Source organism: Suillus bovinus, assembly GCF_016758785.1.
Source record: "Suillus bovinus strain UH-Sbo-P2 chromosome Unknown EDB93scaffold_54, whole genome shotgun sequence".
NCBI lineage: Eukaryota > Fungi > Basidiomycota > Agaricomycetes > Boletales > Suillaceae > Suillus > Suillus bovinus.
The window spans coordinates 1-21,103 of record NW_024542110.1 but is presented as its reverse complement, the minus strand read 5'-3'; the positions used below and the strand labels follow the sequence as shown (position 1 = coordinate 21,103).

General features: G+C 47.0%; 6 protein-coding genes across 6 annotated transcripts; 2 read left to right on the top strand and 4 right to left on the bottom strand.

The window, feature by feature from the left end:
• Window positions 1-178: 178 nt before the first annotated feature.
• EDB93DRAFT_1253068 (uncharacterized protein) lies at window positions 179-1,172 on the bottom strand (the record flags this gene model as incomplete). Its single annotated transcript, XM_041453383.1, has 5 exons — window positions 179-223; window positions 280-402; window positions 450-857; window positions 905-1,033; window positions 1,086-1,172. The coding sequence occupies 5 exons, from the start codon at window positions 1,170-1,172 to the stop codon at window positions 179-181; spliced, it is 792 nt and encodes a 263-aa protein (XP_041304919.1).
• Window positions 1,173-11,627: 10,455 nt separating this feature from the next.
• Window positions 11,628-12,706, bottom strand: EDB93DRAFT_701567 (Alpha/Beta hydrolase protein). The gene is made up of 3 exons (XM_041457150.1): window positions 12,377-12,706; window positions 11,924-12,327; window positions 11,628-11,864 (listed from the first exon to the last, which is right to left on the bottom strand). Exons 1-3 carry the CDS (start codon window positions 12,513-12,515, stop codon window positions 11,640-11,642), a joined length of 768 nt encoding a protein of 255 aa, XP_041304918.1. The 5' UTR covers window positions 12,516-12,706; the 3' UTR covers window positions 11,628-11,639.
• Window positions 12,707-13,799: 1,093 nt separating this feature from the next.
• EDB93DRAFT_701421 (uncharacterized protein) lies at window positions 13,800-14,691 on the bottom strand. Its single transcript, XM_041457149.1, has 4 exons — window positions 14,652-14,691; window positions 14,405-14,598; window positions 14,040-14,350; window positions 13,800-13,973 (listed from the first exon to the last, which is right to left on the bottom strand). The coding sequence occupies exons 2-4, from the start codon at window positions 14,465-14,467 to the stop codon at window positions 13,952-13,954; spliced, it is 396 nt and encodes a 131-aa protein (XP_041304917.1). The 5' UTR covers window positions 14,468-14,598; window positions 14,652-14,691; the 3' UTR covers window positions 13,800-13,951.
• Window positions 14,692-15,880: 1,189 nt separating this feature from the next.
• EDB93DRAFT_1163523 (uncharacterized protein) lies at window positions 15,881-17,643 on the bottom strand. The gene is made up of 5 exons (XM_041450108.1): window positions 17,404-17,643; window positions 17,045-17,315; window positions 16,828-16,932; window positions 16,610-16,719; window positions 15,881-16,559 (listed from the first exon to the last, which is right to left on the bottom strand). Exons 2-5 carry the CDS (start codon window positions 17,229-17,231, stop codon window positions 16,107-16,109), a joined length of 855 nt encoding a protein of 284 aa, XP_041304916.1. The 5' UTR covers window positions 17,232-17,315; window positions 17,404-17,643; the 3' UTR covers window positions 15,881-16,106.
• EDB93DRAFT_1106124 (uncharacterized protein) lies at window positions 17,482-18,178 on the top strand (the record flags this gene model as incomplete). The annotated part of the gene is made up of 3 exons (XM_041447578.1): window positions 17,482-17,631; window positions 17,742-17,937; window positions 18,075-18,178. The coding sequence occupies 3 exons, from the start codon at window positions 17,482-17,484 to the stop codon at window positions 18,176-18,178; spliced, it is 450 nt and encodes a 149-aa protein (XP_041304915.1).
• Window positions 18,179-20,631: 2,453 nt separating this feature from the next.
• Window positions 20,632-21,103, top strand: EDB93DRAFT_701376 (uncharacterized protein). Its single transcript, XM_041457148.1, has one exon. It carries the CDS (start codon window positions 20,809-20,811, stop codon window positions 21,061-21,063), a length of 255 nt encoding a protein of 84 aa, XP_041304914.1. The 5' UTR covers window positions 20,632-20,808; the 3' UTR covers window positions 21,064-21,103.

The window sequence follows — 21,103 nt, the reverse complement described above, 5'->3', positions numbered from 1 at the left end:
TTTGTTATACTACTACCAACTCCAATTATCAATAACATAATGTGGTATCTGTTGGCATCTGTAGTGTCTGTTGCATCTGTGGTACCTAGGAAACTGGGAGCCTGTGGGTCCTGAAGTCTCTGTCATCCTGGGAGTGTCCTGGGACTCTGTTGCCAAAAATGGTAGTTTACTGATGTCCTCAGTTTGCAGTAGGTGTGCCGCGCATGCCACCAAGTCCATGCTGCTGTCAGGCCCAGGTGGAGGCGGAGGCAGAAGGGTACCACTATTCATGGAACTGACAATGAATTTTTCAAAGACATCTGTCAGATGGTTGACAGTGCCCTGCATTCCCATCACGGCAGCAGCAGGCGTGTTCTTGGCGGCCTGTGTCGCACTGCTCATCTTGGCCGCATTGCTCCTCTTCTGAGAGACGTGTGAATGTGCTTTCTTTGAGGGGGGGGGGCGGACACCAAGGTGGTGGAGACCAGCTGAGCTGAATCATGGATTGACACGAATGAGGTGGTCTCGACAGAATCAAAATTGGTGCCCTCATAAGGGCGCTTGGCACCAGCAGAGCTGGTAGCAGTAGAGAAACCACCGGTGTTAGAGCGAGGACTGGTGGTGAATGAAGGGCCGGTGTGAGAGGAATGATTGGCAGTAGTGGAAGGACCACTGGTGGAGGAAGGACCAGCAGAAGAGAGGGCTGGAGCCCCAGCAAGGCCAGGCTCATCCTCATCAGTGTCTGGTACTGGTGGAGGACCCATAACACCTGGGTGGAAGGCATGGTGCCCTCTAGCGCCACCCAAGGGAATTATTTCCTGCATTTTCTCAAAGTAGGGCCAGCCTGTGTTGCGGAATGGATGCATATGAGAATTAGACTGAAAAATGTTAGCTTTTAATTGATAAATAAAAGGGACTGTCATACACTGAGCACAACATATGAATCCCACACAGTGGTTGCTGCAGGGCCATGGATCCCAGCTCCATTGGCATTGTCCCAGTGTGTACCTGTCTGGTTGCAGTATTTATCAATAGCGTGATGAATAGACTTGAGCTAAAATATTGAATCAGTAAAGTGAGTGAAGGATGGAGTTGTATAGATGCACTGATGCCCACTTGCTCTTCACCATCTTGATGGTCTTTGCTAAACCGATCCGCAATGGTTGAAGGTTGGGATCATCGTTGATGACCATCAGTGCAGAAGTACTGATGTGCAAAGCCTGGCCTCAAGCCCTGGGCCAGGCCTGACCAGGCTTATTTAGGCTGAGCCCAGCCAGGCCTTGAGGGCAGCCTCATAGGGCTCAAGGCTCAGCCTCCAGTATTTCAAGCCAGAGCCGGGCCTTCAGGCCATGGCTTTGATCTTTGTACTGGCAAACACCGGATAAGTACATAGTTTATTTCTACCCGGGTCTTCATCACCTAAAAAATCAATTTGAGCCCACTTAACTCCAGAATCTGCAGATGGCGGCCCCACACATCTATTCCAATCATGACGAAGCACCTGCCAGTGTGCAACGTCCTAAATGGGTTGTGATGCCATCAGCCAAGGTAATCAGCGCAGATAACACTGCTGACCTCGAATTGCATTCCCACAGAAAGGCTCACGGTGCTGCCAATGCTGTACCCCAAGTTCCGACCCCACTATGGAAGGCATGGTCAACTCGTCATGGCCATGAAAAGTATGCCGACTCTCAAGATGGACTCACTGCCAGAGTGGCGAAGATTACTGGCGTACTATGAAAAGTCTGCAGACTCTGATGCATACATCATTGCAATGTGTATGTGAACTACTGTGAATCATGGGATATTGCATGAAGCTAACTGTCAAACATGCAGTGCTCGATCCTCTTCAAAAGACGAATCACATTCGTTGGTATTGGGGTGAAGACTTGTACCATGATGCTCTTGCTCACGCCGAAGATATGGTAAGTCTTTTGTTGTCATTTGCGAGAGTCACGTCTCATATTGCATTAGTACAAACAGTATTATGAAGAGATGTACAGCAATGGTGTTCCAAAACCTGTGGCAGCGAACACAATCATTGGAGGGAGCCGAAAGCTCACAAATCTCATGCGGGAGCTATCTGACTGATGAAGACATGATGTCCACTCCCACCGCTTCGAGTCCCACCTATGATCCTGTGAGGCCATGGCTGCAAGACTTCAATGCATACCTTAACTCAAAAGACCACCTTGGTGGTCAAACCATTGTCCAGTGGTGGGCAGTTAATGCTCCTCACTATCCTGTCTGGGCTGCGATAGCAAGAGACTTCCTCTCAATAATGGGATCTTTGGTGTCGAGTGAATGGGCCTTCTCGTCTGCTGGCATTACTATTAGTAAGCGACGGAACCGGTTGAAATCTGACATTGTCGAAGCTCTCCAGTGTCTCAAGTGTATGATCAAAAGGGACCTCTTGTTCCAAGACTCGGATGACCCATGTATTGCAGCTGAAGTTGATTATATGGATGGAAGGATTGACAAGGAAAGGGAAAGCTGGGATGTCATGGTTGAAGATGGAGACTCAGACAATAATGGCTTAGCAAGTGATATTGATGATTCTGAGGATGCAGAGGTACATATACTAACACTAGATGAAATTTGATTTTTTCTGGTGACAAGCCCTGGCCCAGACCAAGCCGAGCCCTGGCCAAGCCTGAGCCTTGTCAGGCCGAGCCCTAGCCCTGGCTTTTGAGCCAAGCCGAGCTGGGAACATCACTATGCAGAAGTATACACCTGTGGCTTGAAGTTGCCGGAGGTATCACCACTTGCACGATTATTGTACATATGATTGACAAGAGCAGTGATTTCTTCGTTTCTCCAGTGCGCAGGTGTGCACCTTGTAGGGATTTCATGGGCCTCAGGTTGAGCCATGATAAGATTGGTGTATTGTACACAGATCGCAGTGATCGCAGTGATCACAACGACACTAGCGATGAGTCGATTGCACTGGTGTATATCAAGGGAGGAGGAGCAAGAGATATCCATCAATTAGTATGTACAGTAGGAGACAAGGAAGGTTTAAGCTCCGACCAACATTCGGGACAATGCCGACGAAATTGTGTGATCAATATTTCAAAACTTCATGCAAATATTTCTATCCGAACATGCTCTTATTATTACTGTACAGTAATTTCTCACAAGTCCTGAGCAGAGATATTGTACCAGTACTATCACCTGATTCGGAATGCACAATCGATGGATAATGCACAATGCACTCCAGAGCTCACCACTCTACATATATTTCATTCGGAACAGCTGGTGGACAATTATTAGCATACATTCAATAATATTACCAATTCAAAATTTTAAAATCGGTGCTGTGAAGCCTTCCCGAGATGAAACATTGTGCGAGTGTGCCCAAAATGAGTGATTTTTGGACACTAAATCCAAGATCCACCCAGATCCCATTAACCTATCAACACAGAAAGTTCAAAATATGTGAAATGCACCATCCTGAATCTACTCCAGGTGTTTCTATGTCAATAGGACACCACCACAGCATGCTATTCGCGATTCATGAGCAAAGTGTGACGGTCAGGCTAGATTGGGAAATCACACTCTCGGCTTGGTTGAGTCTCCGCTTTCTTTGCATTCGGCAGAATCGGCACATACCAGCATCTGTTCCTTTGAAGACACCAGATGACATTGTTACATTACAAGGACAGTCGACCAATGCCAAGGACAGCTCGAGTTTTTCGCAACCGCCCTTCACCACATTCACAACCTCCTCTCACACGCGAGGATCGTGAAAAACGTATCAAGGATGTAATCGATACATGGCGTGGGGGTGAAACTAAAAGCCTCCTACAAGCAGCCAAGATGCATGGTGTCGAGCACATATATTCCACAGTGCGTAGGAGATGTGAAGGGTTGACTCTGCCACGAGACGAGGCGCATGCAAAACAACAGCACCTTACACCAGCCCAAGAGGAGGTTCTCATTGATTGGATGAAGTTCTTGGGTGCAACTGGACATCCTATTTCAAAGGAGACTGTGCGCCCCTATGTCTATGACATGTGCAGGAAGTACCCTTCCGAGTTCTGGATTCGGAGATTCATAAAACGACATCCGGAAGTCAAGTTACGGCGACCCTCTGGTCTTGATCCAAAGCGCGCACAAATGTTCAACTATACTGTTGTGAAGGAGCACTTTGAAAAGCTAGATGCAGTGCTCAAAGAACATGGGATACCTTGGGAAAACGTTTATAACATGGATGAGAAGGGGATTCAGTTAGGAGGCGGAAGAAAATCTAATGGGCGGAAATTCTTCTTCTCGCGGTCAGATCGTCAGCGATATCAGATCAAAGGAGGTAATCTGGAGCTCGTCACTGTCATAGAATGTGTCTGTGCAGATGGGACCAGCCTGGTACCAGGTTTCATATTTGCAGGCGGCACTATTGACCGCGAGGCTACAGAAATTGATCCGAAAATTAGGTGTGTATCATATCCTCCACTGTAGAATGACACTCACAAAGGTTGTAATAAAGTCTAGCAACATCGGAGAATGGCTGGACAAACGACTTCCTTTGCAGCGAGTGGTTCAAGACGTCATTTATCCCACAAGTGTCTGCAAAGAATATTTCAGGAAAACCTTGCCTTTTGATCTATGATGGTCATGGCTCACATATCACGAGCGATGTGGTAGAAACGGCAGCTGCAAACAATATTCACTTGTTCTGTTTACCGCCACATACAACGCATAGGTTACAGCCACTTGATGTCGGTGTCTTTGGACCAGTGCAAAAGGCATGGACGAAAAGATGTGAACAGTACTCGTTGAGGACGGGAGAGGGTATGCGGCGGTGTGATGTGGTGAAGGAGTATATGGAGGCTCGCAAAGAATCATTCACAGAAAACACAATCCTTCAGGCGTGGCGGAAGTCAGGAATAAGACCATTGGATCCGGGAATATTCAATGATGATGACTACGCACCCAGTAACTCGACATCGACCTCGGATCAACTGCCACCTTCATTCCCTGCCCAACTGCCATCAGATTGGGATATCCCTTCATCTGAAGATCCTGACTTTGACCCGTCAGCTCAACAGTCCACTTCCCGCAGTGATGTCGTACCTGATTCGGACTTTGATTCCGAGTCGTCAACTTCAGAATCCGCTGATCCAGAACTCAATCCCAACATCAACAGCGACTCTGACAGTGGCGAGATGGATATTGATGAATGGCGGTTGTGCATTGCAGAGCAGGAAAGTGAGTAAACCAGTAAATCAGCACTATCTTAGTACTTAACTGCGCAAATGACATCTAGGCTTCAATTCACAAGAAAGAAATTTTCGGCCACCTACACCTTCAGATACCAATGGAAGCGGCAGTCTCCATTTACTGCGTCAGCGAACTGGACCAGTCACAAGATCGCTCTCAGGCTCACTCTCAGGCTCACGGTCTGCGACCCCATTCAGCAGCATCTCCTTCTCAAATCGCTCCTGGTCCAGTGGTACCTCAACACGAGTTAAACACTATGAAGAGGAAATCGAGCGTCTGCGTGCAGAAAATGAGAGGATGAAGGCGGAAAGTGAGGAGATGAAATGGCAACGTGATAACGCTGTTGGTCATGCGGTAATGTTGAGACGTGACTACAACACTTTGAAGCAGCGACTGAATGCTAAGGAGGATAGGCAACATAGACAGGGAAGAGGTCTGCAGATGCATGGGCTGATGACTAGCGAGCAGGCGCGTCAAAAAATAGCAGAGGAAGATGCAAGACGAGCAGAGAAGAAGCAGAAAGCAGATGCTGCGAAGAAACGCCGGGAGGACAAAGAGGCAGCACGACGAGTACAGCGCAATGCGATGGACGGCACAGAGATTTACACAGGACGGCTAAGTGCCAAGTCAAAATCAGAACTGGAGGATATTGCTACTGCTCTTTCGCTGTCAACCGAGGGCACGAAGTCTGAAATTTTAGAACGCATCAAAGGACACTTGGAGAATACTCCCGACCTACGCCAGGACCACCGCTTTTCTGGTCTCTACACATCTCGTGGAAATCGGGCACCCCATGAGTCAAACGGTCATGCTGGATCTTCAAGAATTGACCATACTGCTCCCATTCAAGCTACACCATCTCAGCAGCTCGTTCCAAGCATCAGTCATGGTTGTATTTCACTTACTTCCATGTTTATTTTGTTGCTGATAATGTCTGAATAGCTATGCATAGTAACGGCGCTCCCTTCTCGAGTCAAGCGGCACAGCAAATGAACGGTCCTTTACCCTTCCCCTCATTTAATCCACCACCTGCATACCCACTCCATTATCCAGGTCGCGAGACACGATTCATGCAGCCAGTGCCAGCCCCAGAAGGGGCTCGTCCTCTTCGAACTTCACAAGACCTCCCACCACAGCTACATGCTGGGCCGTCCACTGGCAGATACATGCCTTACCCCCTGCATGGCCTTCCTGCACCATTAAATAGAGTTTCAGCAAATAATGATCACTCAGCACATCCTAGTGTTTATTACTAGATATTATTCCCTCAATGAAATTTGATTTGGAGCTCGTTATTGAAGCTTGAAGTTATGAACGGTGCGGAACACTGGACTTTCATTCGCTTTGCACGCTGTCGGACTGTGAATATCATTGTGTATTGGCCGAGGTGCCGCGCGTGACATAGTGTGACGAAATTGTGCATTTCTATTGTGTTTTCGACACCTCAACTTCCAGTGCTGCCGCTGCAACAAGCTCGCAACAAAATTAAAAAATTCTTGTTGGGCCTAATGCACAGAGACCTAAAGTATACACTACAGTAGATCCGATACGAATATGTGTTGTTGTTGTGTTGCTATTCAGCAATAAGTGTAAATTGTGCATTTCCCGTCGAATGATAGTATTGAACCTAGCCTGGAAACACTACAGTGTACGAAGCACTTTTCCAGCCTCTCGGATTGGCCCGAACTTGAAAATGTATCTAGTCCTCGAGATTTGACCGCTTTGTACCGTAGAGTAGCACAAATGCAATCTTTTTACTTGTAGATTAAGGCTATCTCATTAGAATTTTGAAAATCAAGGTGTTGAAAAATTTTCCAACGAAATTTGAAACATGTTGCAAGAAATGGTATTTCTGGGTAACTGAGCAGGTATACGATAGTAAGTATGAATCAGATGATCTACAGAAGCCATCTGCTCGCAATTTGAGCATCCAGCGTGGTCAAAATATCTGTCGCAAACCCAACACGACGGTGGGAGCAGTACTTCTTAACCGCGAAGGCTGCTTGTTGTGTGTCGAGTCCTTTACTGTTCAAACTTCAGCGTTGCACGATTACTCGACAGTAAACATACCAGTAAGCATCCATATAATGCCAAGCTTTGCGGAAAAAACGGTGAATGATCAAAACATCGCACATGTCAAGACATTGTGGAACCAGTGTTTTCGCGGTTGAGAATTTGCCATCAGCGACAATCTCATTGCTTCTTTGCTCGAGCAGCTTTCTTTGCCACAGGAGGCATATGAATGGTCCAGGGGAGATGAACAGGGTCTAGGGAGCATGGGGTAATTTTTTTTCCAACGGGAAAATTTGAAACAAAATGGGAAATTTCGAAAAATTGCTTATTTTTGCTTGTTTCCTTACAGAATTTTCATTGGACATCGAAATTTGTACTATAGAGGTCCCTACGGAGATGGTATCCTAGTGCTTCGTACACTGTAGTACAACCCCCTCGGCTTAGTGGTGCGGAAGCCCCGGTCTATCACCTCTTATTAGTGGGCTTACGTGGGAGTCACAGGTGCGTTTTTCAGTGTTTTTCAGACCTCAAAACTTTTCTGAACAACGGGCGAAAAACGCCTTACCAACGCAACTGTGAAGTCCTATTTTAACGTCTACAAATGCGAATTTTTACAGCTTTTCCTTTTCATTATGAAATGTGATGTCATGTGGAGAAAACTCGTCAAAATACACACCCTTTTGTTAGATTGGACATGGAGTGACATTTGAATCCTTCCAACACCTAGTAAGTTTTTCAAGTGCTTAAAAGAATTTGCTTCATATGATCATTGTAAATGTCAAAATCTCACGTCAAGTGAAATCAAACCTCACTCGTCTCACAATATTCTATCACACTGTCATTCTTTATGCATGCAGAAATGTGCACCATACATAGACTCATTCACTTGGTTCTTTATTATATCGCTGGCACACTTACTTCTCGAGAACTCAGGGTCACTACAGGTTCAAATGACAAAATAACGAGCGAGCGTTCTGCGCCTACGAAGAAGATGCCTGCCAGCAGGTTACAATACAATTATCGTAATCGATTTGGTACGCTCCTGCAGGTTCTACCGAAATTCGTGCCATCGGACAGCAATAACAATTCTGCCAAATCAATCAGAATCGTGCGCGTAAGCATATGCAGGATATAAAAGCTGGCCGTGGTCCTATAGCTCTTCCTCATTCTCGAGATATCATTCGCGATTCCCCTCAGAACATTCTATATCACCTCCCACATAAATGCATTTCTCCCTACTCCCCGTTGTTGTTGCTCTGACAGCATCTATGTCTGTCAGTGCATGCAACCAGTGGAAAGCTTGCGTAGTAAATGATGGTTGCTGCCCTGGCTTCTATTGTGAAGATTTCAATCATGTGAGTATGAACAGGTCGCAGCCTGGGCAATCAGAATTCAACCACGACTCACATGTGTGCCTTAGGATGGAAATTTCCTCTGCAGAGGTTGAAATCGAGCTGGCAGTCCGAGCGGCACGTCGCGACAGTGAGTCGCGTTTATATTTTCTCTTTGGTATCATGGTTGATGGTGCGATACTTAATAGTTCGGAGCCAGTTAGTACAGTTGCTTGTGTACGAAAAAAATTGTGCTTGTCGAGCAATGTGGATGTTTGAATTTATCTGTAGATGACTAGAAATAAGTGACCATGCCTAGTCTTGCTCGCGGTCCAGTAAGCTCGGGAGTGATCCTCTTCATCGAGCGCCCGAGTGTCGGATGGGGTGTAGTATCAACGATCACGAACCAAGTTCCTAAGCAGTCACGGTGAAGTCCCAGAATTTGGGCCGCTGGCACAAATAACCAAAGACCTGCAATGGACAATTTCTAATAGCCACTCAGTGACTGATACTCTGGATCCTTCGTCATCATACGCTAGCGTGTGCGCAGCGACCGATCCAACCAATTAGCGCACCACACGTATTTACTTGCATGTCATAAAATTGTTCATCTTCGCTCCTCCATGACATTATGCTAACAGCAACAATAATTCTGCCAGATCAGTGAGAATCATGCCAATAAGTATATGCAGGGTATAAAAGCTGGCTGACGTTCTACAGTCACTATTCCCCCATCCTCAGAGATATCATTCGAGATCACAGAAAATGCGTTTCTCCCTCCTGGCCGTTGTTGTTACTTTGATAGCATCTATGTCTGTCAGTGCATGCAAGGACGAGGGTCAGCCTTGCAAAACAAGTGCAGAATGCTGCGCTTGGTTGTTCTGCGGACTGATAAACGTGAGTATAAGCAGGTTGCTGTGCGACCAAGATTCAACCACAGGACTCACCTGCGTGCCTTAGGATGAATCTTCCACCAGGGGCTGCAGAACATGGCCCTGGGAAGAGAAAATTGAGCCGACAGCCTGAACGGCACATCCAACAGTGATTCATGATTCTGCTTTTGCTTTGGTATCATGGCTGATGGTGTGATACCTAGTCAATCAATACAGTTGTTTTTGGACAAATTTTGGTACTGCTCGAGTAATGTGGAAGTTTGAACTTTTCTGGAAATGATCGACCGTGCCTAGTCTTGCTTGTGGTCCACTAATAAGCTTGAGTTCGAGAGGCTGTCGAAACGAATGATCATTGCTGTTAATGGTTAATATTCGGAAGCTGTAGTACAAAGACGGAACGCACTGTACAAGTTGAGTCTGTCCGTCTAACGTTAGCCTCGGGCCATCAGTGTTAGGGAACCTAACCTGGATGATGTCGCGCCGACCGGGACGATGAAGCTGATCTAAGTATGTGGACTTACTCAGTCGAACGTGTATTTTCACAAGGCCGGCACCTTCTGCACTTTACTCGAAACCGCTTGTCTCCATCATCAACCCGTGCATTCCTCTGTCTTGGCTCGTGTCTCCGCTAGCACCTGAGGACCTTACTAAGATTCATGAAGTCTCCGAAGAAAAGAAAATGAGAGGACGAGAGCGTTGGGTGAGGTTATTCTACGTTGTGTCACTATATCTTGTTTGCGTACCCGCGGGTTAGCACGGCCAATACCGTACCCGTACCCGTACGGTGTTGATCTTCCAACCCGCGGCCCGTATACCCGTGCGATTGTTGCTGCCTCTCGAGCCCAGCGGCCTGAAATTACCCTGATGTCATGAAGGAGGTTTTCCCTGAAGGCGGACATTGGGTGGCAATCTGTTGGCATTGCAGATGTGCCAGCATTTGAAGGTGAGACCACGCAAGACGATTTTCAAATGACAATGTCCAGCAGATAAAAGCCAGTAATCTTCCTGATGTATTCAGAATCATCTGATTCTATATCACAAGGTCACTACAAACAATGCGCTTCTCCTCTGCATTCGTACTCGCCGTCGTTGCTACATTAGCCTCATCATCAGTCTCTGCTGTGCCCTCTCAGGTTGATGAGTCTGACACTGCTACATGTCCTAACTTGTGTAGCAGTGGTGAAGACTGCAATAACTGCCCTGTGGGGATTTGCGTGAGTATCAATAATTTTCCTGGATCTGATAGCGTGACTCACCTGTATGACAGTACGATGATATTTTCTGCTTAGTGAGTCGTGTTTCTGCTTTGATATTTTGGCACTGACGCGCGAGCGATTAGTGATCTGTAGAGTTGATAAACGAGCCGTCAGGAAAGCATCAGTAGACTGGCGTAATTTTCGTAGTTTGCTTGGGAAAACTGAGATAAAACACATCAGTAAAGCACAAACTTTTCCCAGTTATGATGTCCAGGACCTGCTTGAACCAAAATAAATTATTGGTCCAAATCCAGATCAAAATCTTGCTGATTGCCGTTTGTTATTCAGAGGAAAGGCATGAGCCATACTGCCTGCCGCACCAAGGTATCCATGGTGTCTGTACTAGGCCCAATTTGAGCCTGGACAGCTGCCGTTTGTTTCTCTGTTTGTTTCTCAATTAGTTTCTGAATGTGGCGTGGCACTTGTGACACAAAAGTGACCAAGAGTGACCTAGTGTGACGAGCCACTCCTCCCTTTACCGCTGCTATGGCGAAGAGAAAGACTACCGCACCTTCAACAAACAACGCCGGAACTTTAGTCGTTGCTCCCTGGACCGTCGAAGAGACATCTCGCCTTCTCGAATACCTCATAACTCACCGTGCCGAAGGTGGAGATTCAAACAGTCCACTTTTACCGGCGCTTCGACTCATTTGCAAGAGCCGCCAGATGGTGTTTCGAAAGAGAACCATGTAGGGGGATCTGGTAGGGACTGGCAGTCATGCAAGAACAAGTGGTTAAATGTACCCTTTCTGCTCATGCTAGATCATATTCTGATTGTAGTAACTTGCACAGTGCAAAAAAAATATGCCACTATTATCGATATCAAATCTCAATCCGGCTTTTTGTGGGATGACGAACTCGGTGCGAATATTGATCCTCCTGACACCGCTCGTTGGATGGCATGGCATGATATCGTTTTGTAACATGATTTTTTACTGCCCAATGTCTTATTCTTCGATGTTCCTTAGAGCCTCTTCAACAATCACTTCCGGGAATTCATACTGTATCCAGTGTGAGGCATTTGGAACAATTACTGCTCTGACGTCCTTGAATTTTGCGACAGTCTCCAGCTTCGAAATACCATCAGATAGCGGATCTGCAATCAAAATCGTCAATGATGCAGCAGCAGGTCTGTCGGCGACCAAATGCGAGAATGACCATGGCACGTTGCCCTGTACCAATCCAAAGCATCAGTACCGCTAATTCCTGAACGCTACTCGCAAACACTGACATCCGTGTGATCGTCGTAGTTGGTCGGCCTACCGATCTGGATCCCCAACGTTCTCCAAATAGCATCCTCTCTCGTCCAAAGAGGATTCATTGCCATATAATCTTCTACCATGAGGTTAAGTTTGGCTCGGGCATCGTTAGAAACCTTGACTCTCCGAACCGCCATCTGCTCTGCCGTCACCTCCACTGATGAATCGATGAGAACTACGGAGATAGGCCTGGTTTTCGACAGGTACTTGAGAAGCGATAATACCACCTCACCGCCCATTGAGTGGCCGATGACTATATCATACTCTGCAGCCTGAAGGTAAGGCAAAAGGTCGTCTGCCAATGTCTGGACTTTAAAGTCAACCCCAGGCATCCTGAGAGCATGTCCAAGAAGGTTAGGGGCAACGACCAAATATCCTAACATCGATAAGCGCTGTAAACAAGACTCAGAGCGAAGAAGACCTACCTTTGGCTGCAAGCATCGATGCGACACGGTGGAACGTGTGCGAAGACGAATTTCCACCATGTATAAGAAGCGCTTTCCTGGTTGCAGTAGGAGATCCCCACTGACTTGCAGACGGGACCGTGGCCGATGCGTAGTCCATGATGGATCTAATCAGAAGTTCCCATGCTTGCACGTGAATCAATCAATGACAATGAGGCGTCAACATGTGTTTGATAATCAATTGGTGTAAGTACGGGAATAGAATTTGAGTTTATGATGAACGCCGCTCCAGGTGGACCACCTGGTCATGACGTCCATCATATGGTTCAAATAAAAATGTACCACGAGCGACCGAGTCGTTTATGCATCTGCTGTTCAATTGAAATATTCTTCCACAACGACTTCACAGCATTTGTGCAATGCTACTGCAGCAGTTTAATCTTCTCCGTTGTCATACAAGCAGTACCGAGTAACGATCAAACGAGCAACTTCGCTATCGACAGGCCCTATCAAACTTATTACACTGCGGAACCTTGAAAATCTCATCGCTGTAGAAAATAGATCGCCTCCGAGTCGTTGGTGCTGCTCGGGTCATCGTCCGCAGACTGATAAGAATGCAAATTCTAGATTCTGCAACCAAGATCGGATGGTGGACCGTCGCTTACCGCAAGGGAAAGACACGAATGATTGTTTCTGATTCGGCATTCGCAGGCAAGGTGAAACCACCGATTTAGTCTGAACATATCGGATGCCTCCTGGACTGTTGCGTGTGGTCAATGTGAAGAACAAGAGTCACAGGACGGGTACCATCTGTTTGGACTGCCTGAGAGTCTTAGGCGACACGATACACTTGCCATGACCACGTTTTTGGTCCGTCCACGCGGTCCCAGAGCTAAGGGTCCCATGCTCGCCGCAGCTGCCGCGCTTAAATTATTCAATCCCAGACAAAGTTAGCTCGAAAGATAATTAATTTTAAAGAAGTTTAAATTTGCTCATTTTAATGTCGTCATGATACGCATATGTGTAGGGACACCGCGTATTTTTGTCATGTCCCATCAATGCCCGTTAATCAGTGCCACTAGGCGATGTCAGGTACAGATAACTTATGTACGACTGGCGGTCACAGGTTTTGTGGCGGCTGCGCGTGTTCGGCACATGTCTTGCAGCTGACAGGAGGCATAGGTCTACAAGTACACTGATGCGGTCTCCAACAATCTCGGAGTTGGGAGTCATAATGATCATCCATGAGCCAAAGTTTCCACAATAACCGGAGGTGGCGCATCATCCCAAGTAGAATATCGAAAGTTGACCAGTTCTCATGCAAATTTAGGTTGGGACTCTGTGGGAGTGATCAGAATCGGCATCGATCCATTTTCTGGAAAGGATTACAAGTCATAGATAGACTGCCGTTGTACAATCGCCAGCTCAATACGAGTCCTCGTACAACCGCAGCAGAAGAGCGTTCGTCCCTGTTGCCTACCGCCTAAGAGTACACAGACTACTCCCCGTAGTAACCCACCACAATTAGCCTGCCCTTTGCTATAGATAACGCAAATGTCCAGATTGATTAATAGTACTGCGAAGTGAGGCCAAGATTTAAAGATGACTTTCTGTATGGCTAAAAATTCATAGTAATAAGTAAGTGGGATGAGAACAACACGAATTATACGGTCGTCGAACTCACAGATTGAATACGAGAACAACAAAGGACAAGTGATGAATTAAGTAGATGTATCGAGAGGGTCCTGCTCGTTCATCACTGTGTTTACCAGTCGGGAGGTGAACCCTGGGCTTCGCGTCTCCAGTCAGGAGATGAATCCGACTCGGCCTCCCGTTTCCAGTCAGGAGGTGAGCCTTGGGCAATCCGCTTCCAGTCTGGATTGCTGGGCTTTGGGTCGACGAGATAAATGAGCGTGCATAAGACAAACATTGCAGATCACATACCTCACGGGCCTCCTCTAACGGGCTTCTTGCTTCCAAACCACTACCCACCGCCTGTACCGAGGATAGATTAATAGATATCTTTATCGTACGACCAGATGGACTCACTATGGGTGTAGCCAACACGGAACATGCAGAGGCCACGACAAAAAAGAGTGTAAAGGGCTTCATGAGAGATTTATAAAAGTTCGAGGGGCGCTATTCTGTCAAACATGCTGGGTTGTTTAGGTTTAAAAGGATTTCGGGCACAGAGACGATGCCTGAAAGTTCACATGCCATGAGTAGCTCTGTGCCTGACATTGCTATAAAACTTGGTCACGGTCTGTCACGGTCGTGTAGTAAGGTCCCGGCGCACCGTGCCACCTAGCTTGCAAAGCAAATTCATACGCGTGGCAGGCTGTGGCAGGGATTCACAAGGTAAGTCTCATAGACTTGGTTGTTTGGAGGTAAACGGAGTATCACTCAGCTGATCACCACTAATTCTACCGCGGCAGGAACATTCCTTGTATGTACCTTGCCCTTGTCCAGACAGGTCCCAATCCAACATAGAACTCGGAAGCTCTTCCATGGTCAGATTCAAATTTCACTTTATGAAGTTGCCTGGTTGCTTTCGAAACCTCGTTCCTTGCACGCCAAGCACCGGGTACTTTGAGGCGCCTTTTTTCATGCTACCTGCCCAGATGGTGATCACGACGTGGTGGGGCTCAAAGTCGTGGTCGTGGGTTGGAAGCCAACCGCCTAAAATTTCTTGCGCACGGACCGTGCCGCACAGCGACCGCGTCAATAGCTAGAACGTGCACAGCTGGCACGACAAGCATGCACTGCCACCGCAATACGCGCGCTCACACGCATGCCCGAATTCACTGATACGTGCTCTTCGTATTCCCTGTTGCTTCGCTCCATGCTATTCAACTTTCCATAATCACCGTTACCCTCGTATTGTCCATTTCCGAACAGATCTCAGGCGCCGGCCCAGACCTCAAGGCGAGTTAAACCTGTGGCGTAATACGTACAAGCCTGGAGGAACCCAGGACCCAGGACCCAGGTACATACCACGATATTAAGTAGAACATTCCAAGGAACTGATACCTCGCTTAGACTTTAGATGGTGTGTGCGGCACTTGAATGTATCCTCGAGCGCGGGGGAAACTCGGCGTGTATAGGTAAATATACCGACGAGTTTGCCGGTCTCACCCAACCGTTGTTAACTTTGTGTGCCTACCGGATCTTGGTATATCATGCAGGTTTGTGGATGAATCGATGATGGTCTATGAAGTGTTGCGAGCACCGGCCGGTGTATTGGAGGTCCGAATATCATGCTAGTTCATGAGCTCATTGCCTTTGTGCCATTTCAATATATACAGCGTGTTGCTTGACTACGTGGATCTGCATGTGGTGCTGATACATATTTGTTGTTTTCTCTCAGGTGGGCCTGTGTAGGAACTTGCTGTCAGTGATGACAATGATTATCCAGAACCTCGAGTCTGTATCTTGAGTCATGATAAACCTATCCCCTTCAATGAAATACATTTCGTCATGGGAAAGAGATTTCGTTCGATAACCCAACTCAAAGGGGTGACGCCCTGATGTTCTATGACATTCGTCTATATTCCATGCTCACTCGCCATCCCACAGTGAAATCTATTTATTATGTTTTCTTGGATATAGTCAAATTCGCAAAGCATGGCCAAGTGCTTTTGGAACTCCTGTTTTCCCTCGTTGGTTTCCGAGGTGAACTCTCGCAGTAAAACAAGTTTAAGAACGTCCCTGACTATTTTGAGGAACTACTCCGCGTGAGGCCATTTCGACGTCAGGCTTTCCAAGATACCGGGACACGTGAAGCAACGAACTTCACATAACCCGCCGTCACCATAACCCCCACTCCAAAAGCCATTAACAGTCTCATTGACTCCCTCGAACTCAACTTGGCGTTGACACCACTCTCCGCAACCTTTTTCTCTGCGGCAGATCTAATCTGACCAAGAGTAGGATGTGGGGCCTTTTTGTCGAATGCATTGATGGGCGGGATACTGCTGTCATGTGCGGATTGTAGGGCCGGAAGGCCGTCGAAACTCTCGAGATTCTCAGCAGTCCACCAAGCTTTGATCCCACGGGGGTCTTTTGCGGCGGCCGAGGATTCATATGGGGGAGGGGCTTGGCGAGCTTCGTCATCACGATCAAAATTTTCCATCGTGTCACACCAACGCTCGAGTATCGTGCGCTGGGTCTCGTATTTGTACAATGGCACACCGAAGCCGCAGGACTGAAAGACACGAAATTGAGTTTGGTTGGGCATTGCCTGGATAAACGTACCGTTCCAACTTTGTGTACATCGATGACGATGATGGCGCGCGAACCGGCTTTGCGGTTGGTCGGTGGGATGAAGTTGTCGTATTCTGGCGTTCCGAATTCGTATACGGTGCCTATGATGGGTCAGGGAGAAGTTATAACGTAATTTGGGAATCAGAAATGAAAGAGGGCAGGAATTTAACAAGGGCAGTATGTAGGATGAATGCAAAGAATCTGCTGACCTTTTCCCCACAAACGGAGGATTCTCGGGGGTCCTTCAAACGCGTTGAATAGGATTGTGATACGACCGTTTCCGGGCTGGCGCATGTGCGAAACCGTCTCGATACCTGGAAACCATACAGATCAGAATGCGAGTCTTGGAGTAAAACCTTGCAAAATGTAAGTATAGCTACGCCGAACGACGAAGAAATTTCGCGCAAGGTAAGAAAGATCACATACCGCTGCCCGTAAGATCCTCATACCAAACTCTGGTAGGACTCTCGACATGAAAACAATTCGCAGTGCCCTTGGGAGAGACATTGACATGCCCATCCCCCTGCAGCGCAGCCGTAGCCACCCAAAACATCTGTTGCTTCAAGATCCATTCGATAAGTTTCAATGGAATCTCGTCATAGTACTTTGCCATAATGATCGAAAACTAGGTAGCCGAAGAGTGGAGTAATCGATGGTTGAGTGAGATAACAGACGGAGTGACAGGCGGGAAGGTAGCCTATAATATACCGGAATTTTCCACAATTGTCTTGAGCATGCATATCCGGACTGTTCGGCAAGCGCGAGCCACGCTCGTTAAAGCTTACATGACAAGCGCCAATACTCATTATACCAATCATGGATGATGAGAGAGCTTCAGCTGTCTCGGACTAAGACTGGAGTCGATGGCCGCAGATTGGTCGCTGCATGATCTGAACCTGACCTTTTTGTTTTGGAGAGGCTCTGAATGCGCCAGCATCGTTCTGCTCGGCGCTAGCGATGTTGTGGAATGTGGATCTATGCAAATCGGTCAAAGTTCAGATATCCAGGATGTAGTAAGTGAAGATACGAGTACGACGTACGGAATTTGTATAGCGCTGTTTGGCGTCGCAGCTTCCGGATTTCTCCATGTTCACCTTCTGAATCGGTACTACAAAATTTGCAGAAACATATCGACGTCTGGACGATACTAGCCGCCGGGTTGCGTAAAGTCACAATGCGAAATCAGTGCACAATGCATATCCAAACTCGAAGATTTGGTCAGAATCACAAGTGCTACACACAAATGCAAAGTTTTTGGCCTGTGGACTCAGTGCGAGAAGAAGTTGGTGCAGATTCAGTATTCGACTCGTCGGTCACTTGTTAGTTTCTGAAATGCTGGTCTCTTTTACTACAGAAGCGCTCGGCGAGTCGATCTATCGTGCTCGTCTTCGCTCCCCTCTATCCTTTTACTTGTACGTTGTTCTTCTTTATTACCGCTTCGTCAAATTTCAATCAGCGCTCGCATTCAAGCTTGAATCCGCTCGAGGTAGTCTTATCGTCTATATGCGAAGGAACAACGGCTGCCCTCCAATATCAGAGACCCTGCTAGGGGAGAACTAGTTGAACTGCAATCTAACTCGGGCAGGCAGGGTATGTAGATATCAGACAAGGCAATCCCCTCTCACACACAACCGCGCTGCTGTTTGCGAGACCAGCATTATAGCAAATACGCACTGCGTTTCATGGACAGTAACGTGATCCAATATCATCTACTGTGGCAATATTCTCACCGTTTCTTCTACTCATCAAGAACTATACTTGAAAATCCGCTGGTAGCACGCAGCACGCACAAGGGTTTTGCACATATGCACCTAATAAAGTGAAGTTGTACATCAATTCTCAGGTTTTATGAATGGCCTGAGGATTGTCGCACTTGATCGGCAAGATAAATCAGGCTGTAGTTGCCTCGCCACATCCAATGAAATGTATTTTGTGTCGTGGCACCAAGGTCCGCGCTAGTAAATTCTGGCATGTTGTAACTTAAACATGGTCGGTATTTCAGGAAGGATTCCGAGAGCAAGGTGTGTCGTTTCCCACTAGTATTCATTTATTGGAGCCAATGGTTGAATTTCTGGCCAGCTGAAGAGAAACGGGTTTGGGAGGCAGATCGGATACGTCTCCTCAATAGTAGTCGCTACTTTTCGTATGTTCGTCGTGTCATCTTGGCAGGAACATAGCGCTTGTAGCTTGACAGGGGCTTGGCAAAGGTGCCACGGAACAAAGTCATTATCGCCATATTTTCGGGACCTCGTCGATTCCAAGAGGCTTTTTGCTCAAGAACGAAACGGACTCACTTGAAATCCGCTGGGACCGGAGGGCATAGAAATGGAATATGCACATCCTCATCCGGAATTTGAAACCTATGGACATTCGAAATTTTCCAGATGGTGTGGATTACCTCAGGCACCTGATCAGTAAGATAAATTAGCTTGGTATGAGGTACTGATCGCCTGCATCTTTGGATGAACATACCTCGTGTCATCTTAACAGGAAGATGGCACATCGACATCAGAAAATCTGACGTGAAAATTGCGTCTGATGAACTGTCAGGGTTTTCACGGACAAAGCTGTGTCGCTGCATCCTCGGGACATTGCCAGCGCTCTCTGTTATGGTGAGCTGCTCCGCCCTTTTCTCACTCGAGATGAGGTACGTACTACATCCGTCGTCCACGGGGAATTAACTAGGGCATAGTACCTGCGCTTCAGTTTCTAGAAGAATCCAGGATGAACGTTGGGAAATTGCAGTTTAATGTGTCTATTGATGCTGATGTTCGCGCACGGCCTTCGGACCTTGATCTACCATTTGCTGTTAATCCAGATGAATTCACTTACCTTACCGTCCCTGCTAAACAACGTGGTGCCCTACGATGCGTGGCTCCAGGACCTGTCATGAAAAAAAAAAATCGCATTCCACCATCATATGAATGGGCATGAGATCCTTTGGAAACAACGTGCTTTCGGTCGATGTGCATCCAACTAGGCAAATTCTCACTGTCCTTTTCTGGATGCCTACCGTGGTCCAAGACGAGGGAGGAAAAACATTCAAAATACTCCATGTATATCTCGATCCTTGCTCCACGTCACTGACGGACTAGGGTTCTGTCGCCGAGTGTGATCCTTTTGCCGAATTCCGTAGATGTCCGACATGGATCGACGAGGCTATGTTGTTGCGTGAGTTTCCTTGCTTCGCGATGAATTACCTGTTCGTCTGATTCTCGTTCTCTGCACCAGAGAATAAGGCAAACAAGAGACTACCTCGTTAGGATACACTGGAATTACAGCGAATGCATTCAAGCCCCCTAACATGATTTATCTCATGGGAACCACATATATTACTTGTTTAAGGCAGCACAGAGTCCTTCACTCCGCAAGTAAATAAATAAGTGCTTACAAGCTTGCACCTTCGTGGCATCGAAAGAAATTCAGTTCAAGGTCAGCATTACGTGTTGCCAAGTGACACTCTTACTCATGATTGAAAGTTGTAGCTCGTGTCATCGTTGAACGTTTCAACTTAGTTGAACAGTCGTCATCTTGAAGTGCGTCTTTTTCCTACGCCGTTGCGCTCGCGCTTTTCACGAATTAGCACATCGCCATCATGCTTTAGAGACAAAACTGGGCCTACAGAGCAGGATACCTTGGTGCGGCAGGCAGTATGGCTCATGCCTTTCCTCTGAATAACAAACGGCAATCAACAAGATTTTGATCTGGATCTGGACCAATAATTTATTTTGGTTCAAGGAGGTCCAGGACATCATAACTGGGAAAAGCTTCTGCTTTACTGATGTGTTTTATCTCAGTTTTCCCAAGCGAAGTACGAAAATTATGCGAGTCCACGGATGATTTCCTGACGGCTCGTTTGTCAACTCTACAGATCACTAATCATTCGCGCGTCAGTGCCAAAATATTAAAGCAGAAACACGACCCACTAAGCAGAAACTACCATTGTACTGTCATACAGGTGAGTCACGCTATCAGATCCAGGAAAATTATTGATACTCACGCAAATCCCCATAAGGCAATAATAACAATCTTTACCACTGCTACACGAGTCAGGACATCTAGCAGTGTCAGACTCATCAAACTGAGAGGGCACAGCAGAGACTGACGATGAGGCTAATGTAGCAACAACGGCGAGTACTAATTCAGAGGAGAAGTGCATTGTTTGTAGTGACCTTGTGATATGGAATCAGATGATTCTGAGGACATCAGGAAGACTACTGGCTTTTATGTGCTGGACATCGTCATTTGAAAGTCGTCTTGCGTGGTCTCACCTTCAAATGAATGACACATCTGCAATGCCAACAGATTGCCACCTCCTTCATGAAATCAGGGTAATTTCAGGCTGCTGGGCTCGAGAGGCGGCAACAATCGCACCTGGTATACGGGCCGCGGGTCGGAAGATCAACGCCGTACGGGCCGTACGGGTAAGGTATTACCCGTGCTAACCCGCGGGTACACAAACAAGATATAGTGATAGTATCAACG

Bases quoted from the DNA above. Each gene is read 5' to 3' on its own strand.
- EDB93DRAFT_701567 (XM_041457150.1), bottom strand. From the start codon at position 12,515: ATGGACTACGCATCGGCCACGGTCCCGTCTGCAAGTCAGTGGGGATCT. The intron at 12,328-12,376 runs GTAGGTCTTCTT...TATCGATGTTAG, and splicing joins ATCGATGCTTGCAGCCAAAG to GATATTTGGTCGTTGCCCCT. The intron at 11,865-11,923 runs GTCAGTGTTTGC...GGATTGGTACAG, and splicing joins ACTACGACGATCACACGGAT to GGCAACGTGCCATGGTCATT.
- EDB93DRAFT_701421 (XM_041457149.1), bottom strand. From the start codon at position 14,467: ATGAAGCCCTTTACACTCTTTTTTGTCGTGGCCTCTGCATGTTCCGTG. The intron at 14,351-14,404 runs GTGAGTCCATCT...TCCTCGGTACAG, and splicing joins CCGTGTTGGCTACACCCATA to GCGGTGGGTAGTGGTTTGGA. The intron at 13,974-14,039 runs GTGAGTTCGACG...ATGAATTTTTAG, and splicing joins GTTGTTCTCGTATTCAATCT to CCATACAGAAAGTCATCTTT.
- EDB93DRAFT_1163523 (XM_041450108.1), bottom strand. From the start codon at position 17,231: ATGGCAAAGTACTATGACGAGATTCCATTGAAACTTATCGAATGGATC. The intron at 16,933-17,044 runs GTATGTGATCTT...TATGGTTTCCAG, and splicing joins TGAGGATCTTACGGGCAGCG to GTATCGAGACGGTTTCGCAC. The intron at 16,720-16,827 runs GTCAGCAGATTC...GACCCATCATAG, and splicing joins CCTCCGTTTGTGGGGAAAAG to GCACCGTATACGAATTCGGA.
- EDB93DRAFT_701376 (XM_041457148.1), top strand. From the start codon at position 20,809: ATGATTCTGAGGACATCAGGAAGACTACTGGCTTTTATGTGCTGGACA.